Source organism: Elgaria multicarinata, chromosome 6 (assembly GCF_023053635.1).
Source record: "Elgaria multicarinata webbii isolate HBS135686 ecotype San Diego chromosome 6, rElgMul1.1.pri, whole genome shotgun sequence".
In the NCBI taxonomy this organism is placed as follows: Eukaryota; Metazoa; Chordata; class Lepidosauria; order Squamata; family Anguidae; genus Elgaria; species Elgaria multicarinata.
The window spans coordinates 29,169,762-29,186,680 of record NC_086176.1 but is presented as its reverse complement, the minus strand read 5'-3'; the positions used below and the strand labels follow the sequence as shown (position 1 = coordinate 29,186,680).

General features: G+C 42.7%; 1 protein-coding gene across 2 annotated transcripts in view; it reads right to left on the bottom strand.

Annotated features, from left to right (window-relative positions):
• RIGI (RNA sensor RIG-I) overlaps positions 1-16,919 on the bottom strand; it is a 67,901-nt gene that overhangs the window by 6,247 nt on the left and 44,735 nt on the right. Inside the window, exons 4-16 of one of the 2 annotated variants that reach the window (XM_063129197.1) lie at positions 15,290-15,468; positions 13,463-13,613; positions 12,565-12,693; positions 11,411-11,518; positions 11,041-11,194; positions 9,166-9,424; positions 6,974-7,136; positions 6,021-6,122; positions 5,573-5,730; positions 4,807-4,942; positions 2,121-2,269; positions 1,279-1,369; positions 364-534 (exon numbers count right to left, since the gene is read on the bottom strand). In XM_063129197.1, coding sequence (XP_062985267.1) covers positions 364-534; positions 1,279-1,369; positions 2,121-2,269; positions 4,807-4,942; positions 5,573-5,730; positions 6,021-6,122; positions 6,974-7,136; positions 9,166-9,424; positions 11,041-11,194; positions 11,411-11,518; positions 12,565-12,693; positions 13,463-13,613; positions 15,290-15,468 — 1,950 coding nt within the window. The remainder of the gene's footprint in view (positions 1-363; positions 535-1,278; positions 1,370-2,120; positions 2,270-4,806; positions 4,943-5,572; positions 5,731-6,020; positions 6,123-6,973; positions 7,137-9,165; positions 9,425-11,040; positions 11,195-11,410; positions 11,519-12,564; positions 12,694-13,462; positions 13,614-15,289; positions 15,469-16,919) is intronic. The other variant, XM_063129198.1, reaches the window with a different exon arrangement.

The following is a 16,919-nucleotide window of genomic DNA, read 5'->3' as shown; positions in this document are numbered from 1 at the left end:
GGACTGTAAGCCGTTCTGGACCCAATTATGTCAGTTTCTGTTTTGAGCATTTCATAAATAATTTTACTTATTGATATTTATAAGCCACTTCATATAATAAAATTTCTAATCTCTAACATCAAACAAACAAACCATCAGCAACAACAACTCTGGCCTGTTATGGGTCCATAAACCCTTTTCCATCCTCAGGGAAGCACATCTACAAATTGAATCCTGAAATGCCCATTTCCAAACTCACATAACCTAACACAAACTGGACAACAACACATTTGATAGTGTACTCTCAGCCTAGGCTGCAACAGAATGACCATCAGCCACTACAATTAAACACCTACACCTTGTTCTCATGGTTTGCCAACCTACCTCTGACTTGTATCATTTTGGTGACGTTGCCCGTATATTCGTACAGCAGGACAAGGTTGCACTGGGCAATGTCAATCCCTTCATCAGCAACAGAAGTAGCTATGAGCATCTTGCTGTCCCCATCAGTTTTGAAGGAGTCCAAGACGCCCTTTTGATTTGGGAGGGTCATGCCTAAAATAGGGTTGGCAGAGGAGAATCTAGGTTATCAACAGAATGGAAGCTATTAATGCAGGCATTAACTTTCATCACAGCTCTGAGTATGACACAAGAGCACATAAAAGGCACATCATGGTAGTGGAGGAATCCAACTTCTGAAAACCTGAGCTCCATTAAAACACATTAACCACGCACCTATTCTTCCATGCCTCTTCCAGCATGGGGAAAGGGATTAGGCCAGCGCTGGGAGTAGTGGCTTCTCCCAGGCCTGGCAGAGTCAGGTGATTGGGAGGAGTGGCGCCTCCTAGCAGCGGTAGAATTGGGAACCTGCATTGTGCACCTCCTACTATCCCCCATCAAGAGAAGTGAAAGGCATGCGACGAAAGACTCAGCTGATGCTGGGAGGCTCTGTTCCTCCCAACACTGACCAAGCTGGGTTCCTCCTTTGGCCACCTTTTACAATCTCCACTGAGGGTGGCAAGAGATGCACGAAGGATGAGGCTCCTCCCAGTGCTGGCCAAGCCTAACACAGCCACATCCCCACTGTTTTCTCCAATTTCAGATCAGAGGTAACACTGTGGATTCCTCCAGAGCCAAGCCCAGCCACTGGAGGAATCCAAGGAGGCTCCACATGCCAGATGCAGAACCTCTGCAGGGTACGTTAGGCATATGGACTGGAGGATCCACATCCCTGTTGTAGATACTGCAATGTTCATAATAACTCCCCCTCATCTACAATACAGTGCAAAGTTTCTTTACCTGTGTCTTGATTTCTTTTCCCACGTCCCATCAGCACATCTGGCTTTAGGTGTCGGAGTTGAGGGCTTTCTTCTATCCAATTCTTCAATGCCTGTAAAATTCATTTGGTCTCAAAATGTTGTGATTATAGAACTACAAACTTCTTCCTTTTTTTTTCACCATATACCTAGCCTTTTGGGATCTATGATGGTTCACTTGCTTCATTACAGAATTGGCCTGTGGTTCTTTTCTGCCAAATTTGGCCCGATTGGTGGAATATAGGTTTTGGAAACATTCCCTACATATGCACTCAGAAACTATTCTGCAAAAAATCTGCAGTGATCCTACCTACTCATCAGCCAGCTACCTTCTTAATGAATTAGAGTACTGAGTATACATGATATGAAGCCTGTTCTAGGACTAAATGTAATTATGCTTTGAAGCACAAATTCTCTGGGTAAATTGAGAGTAGTCACTCCCCGCAATAGATGGTGTTGGTGATTCTAAAATAACCCAACATCTTCAACACACTCAGAGGCACAATGTCTACCAGTAAGGTTGGCAGCTATCTTTTTGACTGAGGGATACAGGCAGGTACTTAAATTCCAACCACCCCCAAAATGTATTACTCTTGGTTAAAACTAAGGAATAGAACAATCTTGTTCTTGGATTGTAAGTTTTTATGTTGACATTATATGTCATTTTATTGAACAGATGTTCTAAATTATTTTTGTAAATTGTGTAAACTTTATTAGTTAGGAAACCAATATTATTTATTTATATTTTAACTCAAATAAAAGAGAAAACAGATTGGATTTTTTTTTTTAAATGCCCATCTTAGATGTTAGAAGAAGTTCTCTTACAGCCGCTAGTGCTCTTGTCTTAACAAATAGAATAGTGCGAGTATGCGGTTTGCAGCGGTATTCTTCTTCCAAGATAAATGTAACATCTTCCAATTTGGGATTTTCATAGGATTCATCTTGAGAAGCTGCATTCAGCTCTGGCAAGTTAGCTGGAAAAAAGTTCTTATTTAAGTGTGCGTGTGAGAGAGAGAGGGAAACAACCCCCTCTCCCCCCCACCAAAAAAAGCAGAAATCTAGCTCTACACATGTATTTTATTTTACTTATTTAAAGTGTTTATTAATTACTTCTCTAAAACAACCCTACCTGAACTGACGTACAATAGGCCATTTCTAACATAATGGCAATCAGTGGTTAATTAACCCCCCAATTGCTAAAATCTAGTGGGAAATAGCAAACTAACTCCAGTCCACTCATCTCTTTCTCTTTCAGTTAATAACCTACATTTCCCCATTCATAGTTTGTTAGTGTGATGTACAAACCCAGGCATTCTCGGTTAAAGGGAACTGTCATTCCTTTATGCTTCTGTCATAAGTGACAAATAGCGGGAGGAGTTGAAGCAGCGCCTTTAAGAAACAGATGTGGAGAAAGTGCATTTGAAGAATAACCCAGAGTTAACCCAACAATAAACCAATAAACCAATAAACCACTCTGAACAATCAAGAGTGTTCAGGTTTCAACATTACATTAACAACATCATGGGTTCTTACTTGAATGTGAAGAGAGAAATGTGTCATATACAATGCACTTGCTTACTCCTACTACATTTTGGCAATTCTTGGGTTAATTAATCTATGGTTGCGGGTACATGTGAATCAGGTCAATGCAATATTTGCATCTCACCCTTAACCTCATGGATGCTGAACCATTTGGGTGACCTTGTTTCATTCTCACAGCAACCCCGTGAGTGAGTTTCACCACCTAAGGGCCAAGCCAGCTTTGCATCTCCCTGGTTCTCTTGCGGTTATTTTTCTCCTCTGCCTATACTCCATACCAGAGCCATTCAGAAGGGTGCAAATGCCAAAATTGCATCAGGTGTTCCAGAAGTTTATCACCTCATTCTCAGCGATCCTGTTCAGATGACACACTAAGCCACAGTGGTGAAGTGCTTTGAGCTAAACATGTTCCCCGCTCTAAGCATTGGGTGCAAAAGGGCGCGTGGCCTAACCTGGGTTAGCATGTTATCTGAACAGGCCCACTGAGAAACATCTGGACCAGGTTGCACCACTTCAGGCTGTAGGTAAGGACTCGCGTAACAATCCCCCATCATACCAAAAACCAAAAAAAAAAAAGAAAAAAGCAACAGAAGTTTCCTTATTGAAAGAAGTTACAGGAAGCCAGCCTTCTCCCCAATGTGCTATCTTCTTATATGCAGGGAAATATCCTGGTATACAGGAGCAGCCAGTCATGTGGGTCTACACCTGCAGTCTGAAATGGTACAAGCCAGACACAGTTTACTACCTCAATGAGAACTAGTCCTTTGTTTCCAACTTATACTCCAAATTCACCTTTTCCACATCTCTGGCCTTAGCTAGACTTACCTGTTAGCACGCGACAGAGGAGGAAAGATCTCACGATGTGTTTATCGCGAGATCCCTCCTCTGTTTACACGCGATGACGTCAGACGGAGAGGCGTCACGCCTGCCATTTCTTTTATTTTATTAAACGGCCAGCAGCGCACGAATAGTGTAAATTTAAATTATTTTCCCTGCTCCCCCCACCCTACCTCCGATGGGCGCAGCTCACAGCTCCTCACGAGGAATCGCGAGGATCTGGGTCAACCTGCGGCGCCCGGCCACACATTCCGCAGTCTCGGGCCAAGACCGGAAAAAAAAATGGGGCAAGGGAGGGATTATCCCTCTCTGATTCCAAGATCCCCTCTGCATGATGGGGACACACCGGGACGATCCTGGGGATCGCCCCGGGATAAAGCCCCATCTAACTATGGCCTAAGTCTCTAAAATGCACTGCTTCATATCACATCTGACAGAAAAGTAAAGGAACAGCAGCTCACATTACAAGTCTATAAAGTTAAAATTTACATTTATTAATGTTGATTGTATCCTTAACATTAGATTTCATGGAGCTTTATACAAACTACTGCGAAAGAAAGAAAGAAAGAAAGAAAGACCGTCTATTCCACATGCACATTGGTTTAAATAAACACAGATTTTATACTAGACTTTGAAAGTAATGTTTATATTCAAAGCATTTATATGACACCTGAGCTGTTTGCATCTGTTTTGTTGCCATGTTTCTTGTTTAACTATAGTTTTATGGAGTTGCACTGCACTTTTTGTAAATCACTTTGAGCCAGGGAAAGACAATATATAAATATATTTTTTAAAAATTAAAAATGTCAGCTGCCCCCCAAAATGAAATCTATACTGTTTACTCCAGGAATGAGAATCTGTGGCCCTGCAGATGTTGCTGGACTACAACTCCCGTCATATCGATCACTGGAGTTGGAGTTGGGAGTCCAGCAACATCTGGAGGTTCACAGGTTATGCAACCTTTGTTTACTTTTGGCGTTTTACGCTTAAATTTTGCCATTTGTCACAATCAAACTATTTAAGTATTGTGAGAATACAAATGCTATTGTGCTGCTTATTGTAGGAATTATTATTATTACTCTTATATACTTTTTTGGCATAACATTTTGAATAGGGATCTCTTTCTATGAAATACCTTCAAAATTTGACGCCAACTGCTTTTCAATTTCATCAAGTACCCAACTTTGCATGTTCTCAAAGAATTCCTTCAGATAAGCCACTGCATCCTTGGTACGTGCATCTTCATTAATAATGAGGGCGTCGTTATATTTCTGGGTATAAAGAAAATTCCAAATGCTTTTTATAGTACACACCCAACTGATGGGTTCAGCAACACATACATTTCATTCTGAAAACAGACAGCAACAGGTGCTCCTAAGGAAAGAGGGAAGAAACCTTCAAATGTATAATTACGGGCCTCTGAAATAATCAACATTTTATTGGTGTCCCCCAAGTATGAAATGAAAAGCAGCTACACACAAAATGGCTGCCAAGCAAGTCCCTCTTTAAACCACTCTTACAGAAAGCAGTTTGTGCACATCAGCTCACCACAAAATTTAGGCAAATTTTCTCAGGAGATCTCCCATTTATAGTTGGAGATGGCATGGAGAAAGCTGCCTGATCACACGCTAAAGCTGGTTCACAGAAACATCTGCCACAGAGAGCAGCAAAATTCTTTCTAAGGCCTGGTTTGTAGTCTGTATACTGATCCTTAGCCCTTCCATCCCACACAGATGAAGATGTGGTCTTGTTCGAGACGCTGGAAGTATGGAATTCCATTGGTGACCATAGTAATGTTAAGTCAAAGTAATGGGGCAAGCAAAACACGTCCTTCTCTGTTCACTCCACGAAGCACAGTGGAGGAAAAAGTGCTAATTCCTGAGGAGAAGGAAGCTACTCACCCGGAGGTGCTCTGTGTAAATAAAAAGAGCCCTGCAAACCCGGCTTTCTTCGTCTTTATTTGACAGCTCTAACACACAGCATTTCTTCTGTACTTCAACTATCCACTGCTCATATTTTTGGGTTCCAAAAATCCTATTCTTGATGTGAGACAAAGTATCTAATAGGAGAAGAAAAACAGGTCTACAGTCACTAAAACTAGAGCTACATATAACCATGAGATCTATGAAATACAATTTGTAAATAGAAGCTAAACAGAAAAAGTGAGTGGAAAAGACAAAGAAAATGGTAGTTAAAATGCTGGTGTTGATGGAGACGGTGGTACTAAGACTGAAAGGATAGAGAGGTCATTCCTACTCAGGACATTGGAAGAACAATGGCTACCTCAACAAAGACATTATAGAGATGTAACAAAAGAATGGCATCACCAAGCCTTCTCCATAGTCTTACCTATAGCATACAGTTTTCTTGCCAATCCTTCAGTTTCAAACATCATGTGCCAAATAATCTCCACAAAGCGATTTTGGGGACGTTTCCTAACAAGGCTAATTGCTGAAGTAAGGGGGAGGGAGAACAATCATTAGCAATACTTTATTACCTGGAACCTGATAATCAATCGCTATTAGAGGTCCTCAAGCCAAAATAAGATGCAGCCTTTATGAAGTGGGAGGAGCTGCTCTTATATTGACATTGCAGCTACAATCAACTGAAATTTCCCCATGCTGAATAGGTACTCTGCTTGAAGGATGGTGTCTTTTCAAATGACAATTGTAACAATGGCACAGTAGCTTGGTTTATGAACCTATTATCACAGGTAAGTCAACTTATCAAAACCATGGGGCAAGTCTGTACTGCTGCCTCAATTGCTAGGATCCTTGTGGGCTTCCTGGAAGCATCTGGCAAGTCATAGGTGAAACCAGGAAACCAGACTAGTTGGACCTTTGGTCTAATCATCAGAGCTTTTAAGTTCTTATCAAGTTGGTCCACATATGGTGGGAAGTGGAACAGGCCCCACAGAACCATGTAGCAGAGTTAGTTGAAGTTACGAAGACAGAGATGCCATCTATAATGATACTGTGCAAATGGTGCATGTGGGCTGCTACAAATAAGACTGCAGGTTAACATTAAAAAAAGGCACCTAGGGCAGTTCATCCCCAACATAGAGTCCCAGTAGAACCATTAAATTGGCATGCCTGGAGAACAACCCAACTTGAAACACAAGTGTACAGAAGGAGGTGATCCCCATGCCAAAAACATCACTCACCCCACAGTGGGCCACTTCTATTTATGGTGCAGATAGATGTGGGTCAGGCATGGGGGGCACTGTACATTCTAATTGTGATGAGCCAAAATCACGGCAAGCTCCGTCCTTCCGAAAGATCGCAACTGGAATGCACACTTACATTTTTGAGGCTTGTAGACAATTTCCTCCAGTTCCTTTGTGTTCTCTCGGACTGTTGATATGGCTTCAGCATTGAGCGATGCACAAATCTTACAAATGTATTCTATGGTCTCCCCCAGGTTCTTGGCACTGCCCACTCCAAGAGAAGCTGTCAATCCTACAATCTGAGCACACACGGAATGCATTTATTCGCTTACAGCTTAAACTAAAGCTCAGTGCTGCCCATGAATTAAGAGAAATACTTGATTGAGGAGACAAAAGCTAAGGGCTTGTCTATACACCCTATATACCCTGTCATGGCTATGCAGTTGCACCCCACTGTTTAAATAATGTAGACACCAATTCATAGCCACATTGGGGTTTTCCCCACCAAACTATGCTTTTCGAAGTGTCGTTTTACCGCAACTTTTTCAATTGCTCCTATGTCACCAAATTGCTTCTTCATCTGTCAGTGGTGGCTTCCGTCTGGGCTAATAAAGTGGGTGTAGCTCTGGGCGGATCCCAGTGTGGGATAACTACGGGAATGCAGGGCAGGGGAAGGGTTTGACAAGCCAAATGGCTACCATGGCGATGTGAAAGGAGAAGGGGAGTAATGGCAGATCATATTAAACGAAGGTCCTGTCCCATCAAATAAACTTTCAAAGCTGCACAGAGTTGCAAGCAAAAAATGTCTTGAGAGTTTTTGCAGCCCCTCAGTTTGCTCCCAATCCCTGCCGTCTGACAACAGCGCTGCCGTTTTCCCCGGCCAGATTGCCCTCCCTCTGTCCTGCAATATAATTCTATCGATTCCGCCTCAAAGCAGAGATGCTGCGGTGTTTTGAGGAAATCAGCAAGCAAAGCATTATCTTACAGACACCCCCTAAATGCTCAGGCACAAAATAAGTAAGAGTGACGAGGACAGAAAGGGCCACTGCCACACAAGGGAGCACATGAGAGTTTGCCACCCCACCCATAAAGAAAGACCAGGCACCTCCTAAAATTTTCACTTTAGATCTTTTACTTACAAAGAAATCATTAGAGCTGTGTAAACCATGATCCCAAAGAAAACAAAAAAGCCACAGGAATGGGTTTGAGGTACAGAAAACTCAGGTTCTTAAGAATCTTAGCTATCACTTTTTAAAAAGAGTGTTTCTAGCCCTTATTGTCATCATTAAGTTGATATTCATTCTTTTATTTCTTACCCAAAAAAATTGTGTGTGTGTTTGTGTATTTTAAAATGTGTGGCAAAAGCTGCCCAAAATCTCAGAAGCCAGAGGGAATCCCAGCAAGATTTCACTGGTATAGCTCCATGCCATTCCCAATTACTATGGCCACAGCTAGACCGATGGTTTATCCTGGGATCATCCAGGGTTCACCCCTGCCTGAGCACTGGATCCCCTGTGTGTCACCTAGATGAACAGGTTTGACCCCTGGACGATCCAGGGATAAACCTTAGGTCTAGCTATGGCCTATGACATGGTACATATATGCAAAGCAGGAATCAGTCTACAAAAGCGCTTTATCTGCCCCATTTACACTAAAATAATGCTTTTTCTGTAGGCCAAGTATGGCTTGTCTTGGTACAGACTTACCAGCCACCACCACCACCACCACCACCATCACACACACACACACACACACACACACACACACACACAGAGAGAGAGAGAGAGAGAGAGAGAGAGAGAGAGAGAGAGAGAGAGAGAGAGAGAGATTTAAAGGTAAGACATGCAAGCAATAATCTACCTGGTTACAAAACTCTGGCATTTGGCAATATTTTGAATATTATCATTGCTTTTCATTAAAGTTATTTAGTAAGTGACATATTGTTAAAGCATATATGATTTCCATTTAGCCTGTTGCTATTTTGCGCTGCCTTAAAACTGCTCCCTGTGTAAACTTAGTGCAGGGTTGAGGAACCTGTGGCCTTCCAGCTGAAGGGAGTTGAAGTCCAACATCTGAAGGTTCATAAGTTCCCCACTCCTGGTTTAAAATCCCCTTATCTAGATTTCTGGGTACAGTCAGCATCTGGAGCTCATATATACACACACTTTCTCCTTGGGAAGTGCAAAAAGGGGGCCCAGCTGCTTTCACATGTCAAAGGGAAATGACACTGCTCACGCACACTTTTCTGATGTTTTTTAAAAGACATGAAAAAGCGCCCAGTGGGCTTCCCCTATTCCCAACCCTGTCCATGACAGAGCCAGGGCCTACCTGAGGTAGCGGGGTGCCAGGTTGTTCAAATTTAGTGTCCAAGTACCTGGACATCAATACACTGTAGGGGTGATTCCCAATAGTGTTGTGGCACTCGTCAAAAATCATCAGCGTTAATAATGAAAGGGAAGAGAGTGTTCCATCCTTGAGACAATTCAAAAGAATCTGCGGCGTCATGACCGTGATATCACTGCCCTCAATAATCATAGCTGCAGGGCAGTTCGCAGCTATTTCCCCACATATCCCTGCAACAGTATAGCTGGAAAGAAAAAGAGAGACATTGTTCATAACAGGAACAGCTCACTTTGAACATTCAATTAGTCAAAAACTCTGGGAAGAAAAAAAATCAAAATTCTGTGAAATTAATCATGAAACATGAAAAGTATCGATATCTAGTTCTATCTAAATCCTTCTCTATCTCTCCTAGCATTTGTGTCTCCAGGAGTGCAAAAAATAATTAGCGAGGAAGGAATAATGGGTTGAAAGACATATTGAAAGGTAATAAGTATTTTGAAGGGAAGACACTGTACAATTAAGTTTCATATGAAGGTGTGTGGGTTTTTTACATGGTAGTGAGTGCACCTGCTTCTACATTACAAGAAAATGTTCACCGGAAGAGTGAATATCTGAATTGAGTCACAGATAGGGCAGGTCTATACCTAAGGGTGTTGATGGAGGGAGGGGCGAGGATCACGGACTTCCCTGCTTCCGTGATCTTCCCCCCAGCATCTTGACAGCCGTGCGACATCTCGGAAGGGAAGAGGGACGTCACAGCCGCCATTTTTCCCTGCTGGAATGGAGACGGAGCACCACTGCATTCCAGTGCATGTAAGTTTTTTTGTTTGTTTTTTAAAAAAACACCTTTGAAATGTTCCCCCCCCCCACTCCCGATGGGCACAGACTGCCCTTGCACAGCTCCACACTCGTTTTAAGAGCCTCGCTACTTGCAACGAGGAAGGGAGAAGCCGGAAGCAGGCACCACACCTCCCACGGTCCTTGGGATGGTCCTGGGACAGCGAGGAAAATTGGGATAACAGAATAAATTCACATAAATTAAGGGAAAGTTTTAAAAAATCCAGAAGTCTGCAAACTCTGCGTGGCCTGGGGAGGCTGGTCTGCAGCAGATTCCACAGGTCAGATTCTTAGAAATCTGAACTCATTTTAGTCCGTCCCAAATTTCTACAGCATCCCTAGACGTGAGAGTGTTCCCTCTTCCTTTCCATGTGGCCGCCCTGTTTGCCAGGGAGAACTGACTGAGGAGGGAATCTCCCTCTGCTCCAGTTTCCCTGCACATCATTACCATGTCAGGTTGGGGCAGGGGGTGGTGGACCTCACAAATGTGAGTCTTCTGGAGTCTGCCAGACCACAACAAAGGCAGGTGGGGCTTGAGAGAAAAAGGGCCCTCCTCCTCCAGAAATGAGATCAGGATAAGGTCAGCCTTTCCAGCCCTAGAATAGCGGCCTATTGCCATCCTAGTTGCCCTCCGTCATGTGAATGCATGTGTCAATCAGCCCATAGTAATGAATAAAGGACTGCACTGAAATGATTTTAACTGATAAGTGCAAAAATGGGCTCTGCTGCTCAAAAGCAGTTTTGGATTTTATCTGGAGAACAAACTGCTAATTTTTTACAAGGTAATTTTTAAGGCATCATCATTTAGATTCTTATAACCCAGTCCTACGCCTCTTTAAATCCAACAGGGTTTTCAAGGGGCTTACTTCAAAGTAACTGCTTCAATTGGAAGGTACCTTAATAAAATACAGTGCATCTTTCTGTATAGGATCTGCTTTAAGTAAATACTAAAAAGCACATTCTTGCTGTTATTTGAGACCAAGCAAGCAAATTGACAGCTACGTGGGAGGACTCAGATCATACTCGCTTCTTTTGAAATACTCCTGGAAAACTTTCTTCTGCTGCTCATATACTGGGACTTTGGTAGCGAGGAAGACCACTTTCCCTCTCTGTCCGGCAGGCCTGTTACGGAGGTGATGGTCACATATCATAACAGACACAAAAGTCTTCCCAGATCCTGTGAAAATAAATGCAGAGGAAAGGACTGGTTGAACACGTTTGTAAAGCAAACATACTTCTCCCAGAGTGAAACAAAGTGCTTTTGTGTATTTCTGCATCTTCCATACAATCAATAAGATGGATAATGTTTCTATATAAAGTGTAAAACCACATACAACATTTTTAAAAGCCCACTTCCAACTTTCATTATAATTCACAAACAATATGGTCTTACCAGTAGGGGCGCAAATTATGGTATGTTTGCCATTGAGTGCAGGCTGGGCAAGTTCAGTCTGGTAGCTTCTAGCCTCTTTTGGAACATAAATGGCTTGCTGAGAGGCACCTAGAAATACAAACATCAAAAGTCATTTTGAGCGGCCACTGCCTAAATGTTACATTTTAAATGGATTACCAACTACCATAAACAGTGACCCAGGAACATAGGATGTTGCCTTACTTGGGTCAGACAATTGGTTCATCTAGTTCAGTCTTGTCAACCCTGATTGGTAGCAGCTCACCTGGGGTTCAGGCAAGGTTCTTTCCCAATCCCACTTAGAGATACCATGTATTGAACCTGGGGCATTTTCTTCCAAAACATGTGGTGGTTTACCATTGAGCTATGGGGCCCGCCAATGATGCGCAAAGTAAACAAACATATTAGGCCTTAGCTAGACCTAAGGTTTATCCCTGGGTCATTCCAGGGCCATCCCTGCCTGCTCCCGGGATATCCTGTGTGTCATTTACATGAACAGGGATGACCCCGGGATGATCCTGGGATAAACCTTAGGTCTAGCTAAGGCCTAAGTCCCAATCCAGTGACTGTGAGTATGGAAATTCAAATGGATGCATGAAAAAGCAGGGCATAAATTGCTAAATAAATTAAAATCCATCCAATGGAGTAATAGAACAGATTCAAGTTCTATTTCAAGGGTTTTCTCTTGTAATTGTAACCTGTTATTTCTCATGGGTATTAAAGGAAAAGTCTGGGGCCTTTTGCGCTAAAAACAGGATGACAGGGTGTGCATCTGAAGAGCAACGAGCAGAAGGGCTATGGAAACAAAGACTAATTTAGAGAGCCTTATGTTCACTGTTAAATTCGCAATTCACCTCCCCTTCCTGAGTTCTGTCCCAGAAATAAAAGATGATTTCAAATACTTGGTTGGAAAACTAAACACCTCAGATTGGCACAGAACTGAGAGTATCTTATTAGCACAAAATGCCACACAGTGGAATAGCATTAATTAATCAGAAATACTAAATACTAAATCCTTGATGCCCCCAACCTGTGATTTGGTCATCTGGTTGTGTACATACTGTACAAAACATGATTTTGCAAAGTTTATTAGAATACAGAATGCTAATACTAACACCACTTTTAGATGGTCTTACTTGAAGGTGAACGCGGAGTTTCACTGAGATCGTCAAACTCTGCCTCTTCAGAGTATTGTAACTGTATGTCAACGACACTGTTGTCCTCATCTTCATTTGACATTTCAACATCTGTGTCATTATCATTACCTGAATACAATATAAAGAAGCATATTTAATATTTGCATTATAATTTGCATTATTTGGGGGGCGTAGCAGAGCAAACTAAATCATTTCTCCCAGTAAGTCGACTACGTAAGCAACTCTCAAATAAAATTCCTGTCGTCGCATCATCAGTTTAGGATAAAACATGAGTAGTACAAAACTAGTAATCTGGTGTGGAATTTGGGCTTCCCACTAACGGGACTGTCTCATAGCATACCAACGGCAGCACAACATCTCGGAAACAAACAGGGATGTCGCTGGCGCCATTTTTAAAAAAACAGGAGCCGGGAGCACAATTGTGCTCCACCGAAAAAGAAAGGTTTTTTATTTTTTTTAAAAAAAAGCCCCGCCCCCAGTGTCCCTGGACTCCCCCCTCCCTCTTTGCTGACCCCCACTACTTGTGGGGAGGAGGGACAAAGCCAGGATGGTTGCCCACACCGCCCACGGTCCTCGGGATGGTCCCAGGACCGCGGGAAAAATCGGGATAACTGCAGAAGCAGTTATCCCAGAGAAATGGAGGGGTCGTCCCTGTCCCTTCACATTTCCCTCTACGTTCCATACTTTGTATGCCAGCCTTCGCTAAATGTGCCCTCCAAATGTGTTCAACTACAATTCCCATCATCCTGAGGATTCTGAGGATGATGGGAGTTGTAGCCTAAGACATCTGGAGGGCACCATCAGGGAAGGCTCCTGTATGTCTTCTTTAAACTCCCAAGATAATGGTGCAGAAAGAGAAACCAAGGCGTGGCAGTACCTCCTTTCAAGTCCCACAGTTTGCTTTCATTGTAGTATTCAGCCTGCTCCAGGGCCAGCTGGAAGGTTTTAGGCCAGTTCTCCTTATCTGACCTAGACAGGCATTCTAACAGTTTCTCTGCACCTCCTCCTTTGCCACGGTTTGTTTTAGCCTGCAAGTAAGACCACAACTCCAAATTATTAGAACGAAAGGGAGAGAAATATATACTCATCACAGTGAAACATTAATGCTTTGAGGCTAGTTTTGGCTCAAAACTACAACTGTAACTAAATTTATTAACTGAAATGAACATAGTTACTGTGTGCAGGAAATCTATTTTGCAGACTGAACTCATTGCTTAGTCTGGTTTAAATATTATAATTCCCCTTTATTAATCTAAAAATAAAAATCTGCATTTTTTTGCTTTTGTTCAAGGTCCACTTATCCTTTGGCTTGGAAGAAACATGTATATTAGTAGCTTGAATGTACTACAGACCTTGTTCAGACAACAGGCTAAGCATTTTGACCTAAACATTATGGCTTAGTGTGTCATATGAACCATGACTAAGGTCTCATCTACACCAAGCAGACTGCTGTAGTATGAAAGCGGTATATAAAAGGCAGGAGCCACACCAAGCAGGATATAGAAAGAACTATGAAAGTGGTATATGGTCTCTGTCAGTGGGCCCGAACAGTTGTCAGCGCACTTCAATACTGCTATAAAGCAGTAGTGTGGCTCCTGCTTTTTATATACCACTTTCATACTGCAATATCCTGCTTGGTGTAGATGAGGCCTTAGTGTGTCATATGAACCATTCCTAACCATGGTGGCTACATAACCACGGTTTAAACACATTCACTAACCATTTGCTGCGAAAGGATTAGCGGCCTAACCATGGCTTAGCGTGTTGTCTGAACAAGCCCATAGTTTTTCATTGCTTCTGTGCAGCCACAAGAGGGAAGGCACTGCAAGTTTAGATGGTGTTTCAGATAAACAAACTCTGCATAACAAGTTACTGTACTCATTTTTATTTTTTAAAAAAAACGTTCAAGTTTACAAATGCCACTTTAGCATTATATGTGCAATCCTGTGAATTTTAGCCTACTGTGGCATATCTGGGGCTTAACACTTTTTGGCCCCAAGGAGCTGCCGTAGGGATATGAAGCGTTCTCTTGAGGGTCAAACCTCACAAGATGTGAAATATGTAGCATAATGTAGAAAACTGGTTATAACAGAGAGACGCACCCTGAGAGACGGGTGGAGTTCGGGTGGCAGGAGATACTGTCAAGAACAGAGGACTCCATACACTCATTTCAAAGATTTATCTGATTATGCTGAGGTAGCCATGAATTTAAGGATGCTGATTGCTACCAGAGCATGTTTAAAACCAAGGGGATGATTTTAAAAATCCTATCATCAATAACCTAAGTTAAAGTCAAAAACCTACTCTTGTAAAGTCTAAGAGAATATAAGCTGCAAGGCCAAAATAATAATTTAAAATCCATCTGATGTATCTTCTTTTCTTTACAACTTCATGAATGTAATTCCTTTGCTTACTTATTCAATAGTTGTAGTAACAGCGTGTCCTCAGAACAACTGAAGTGGGGAAAGTGTCCCTGGGATTGCAACCTTGATGTCCGAAACAAGAGGTTCTGTGACTCAAACCCAGTGGCTCTGTCCTGGAAGCCCAGATCCCAAATTCATTATGGCTATATTTTAATATAGACATAAGAACACCCACGGCTAACATGATTATTGAAGCAAGAGATACAACTGGGATATAAAGATAGTTTGGTAAAACCATACATCCTGCCCACCAAACGCTTTGAGTTCTGAAACAGTCATACCTGACGAATTTCTTGCCACTCCTGGTCTATTAAACAGTCCGTCATGTAGCAAAATATGTGGTCAGGATCAATGTTCCGCAAAGACGGTTCAATTCGTTTCAGAAATATTCTGTGAGGCTCCAGATTTTCAATCATCTGGAAATCCCAGTTTTCAATTGCTTGATGAAGGCCAGTGTAACCTTGAGAAACAAGATGGCATATATATGATCAAATAAAACTTACTTTAAAAATGTGCATTGACCAAGCAAACTTATGTTTTTTCTTAGTCAGGACCAAGCCAAGTTGGACACTTTGTTCCAGTTTGGCCACCTACAACTGGCCAATGGCCAAACTATGAGGGATCAGGGTTTTTTTACTCCACAAGACTGAATGTGGAAAAGAAAAGATGAACTGATCCTTGTGTGTTTACATAATGCAGTCTACTTATACTAGGGATAAAGAGCCTCGTGTGGCGCACAGCGGTTAAGCAGCAGTTTCTGCAGCTGAAACTCTGCAGCCGGCTTGGGTCAACTCAGCCTTCCATCCTCCCGAGGTCGTTAAAATGAGTACTCAGTTAGCTGGGGGGAAGGTAATAATGGCCGGGGAAGGCAATGGCAAACCACCCAGCTATAAGGCCTGCCAAGAAAACGTCAGCGAAAGCTGGGGTCCCTCCAAGAGTCAGTAATGACTCAGTGCTTGCATGAGAGGTTCCTTTCCTTCCTATACTAGGGATAGCCAACATCTATGTCCCTGAGGTCACTCTGGGCCAAAGTAGGCATTACTTTAAATGTCATTTTTGCTTTAGAGTAAGTGCGGGGAGGATGCAGATTTGGGATAGGGACTTTAACACACACACACTCCCTGCACACACACTCCAGATCAGGGGAGGGGGCTGCATCTGCCATTTACATTGTAGAAAATGTGTGTGGAGGGGGGGCGGGTTTTGATCTGAATCAAGACCATATCAGGGGAAAGGGTCAAACCCCCTTCCTGCCAACTTAGGGTCCTAATCCAAATCAGGACCCCTACACTAGAGTAAAAATGGGGGATGTAACTGCTAGTTATGTCTTTTTTAAAAATGTATCTCCGCCCTCTGTTCTTCAAAGGCAAGCTGAAACTCTCTGAACCCCTCATAGTGTCCTTGTTTTACAATGAAGTTAGCATCACCTAGCAAGAAAGGCTTCATCAGAGATGCCAACTGACCAAAAAAATAGCCTGGCCTGCTTTGGAGCAGAAATGAGCAAGTAAAACGTTTTGCAATATCAACATAAAATGTTTATCAACTGCCAATACCTGAAGAAAAAATGGCTGTTAAAGGTATAGGAGCAACCCTAATTGTTACCCCAAGTTCATAGGTAGAGCAGTACATGCACTAGGATGGGAAGAGGTCACTGACTTGAGAAGAGACTAAAGAATGAATGTGCTTCCTGAGAGATGCCCTCAAGAGGCAGAAGGGCAGTGGTGCTTTGCTGTTCTCTATCCCCAAGAAGCCAATCTACCTTGGGGCTGGCCTTGAGGGCAGAGACTGCACACAGGGTGTGCCGGGTGTGCCCAGGCACACCCTAATTTCCCAGAGCTACTTCCGCTTTTCCCCCACCCCACCCCACTGCTTAAGGAGGGTGGGAAAGTGTGGCCATCATTAGCATCCCGG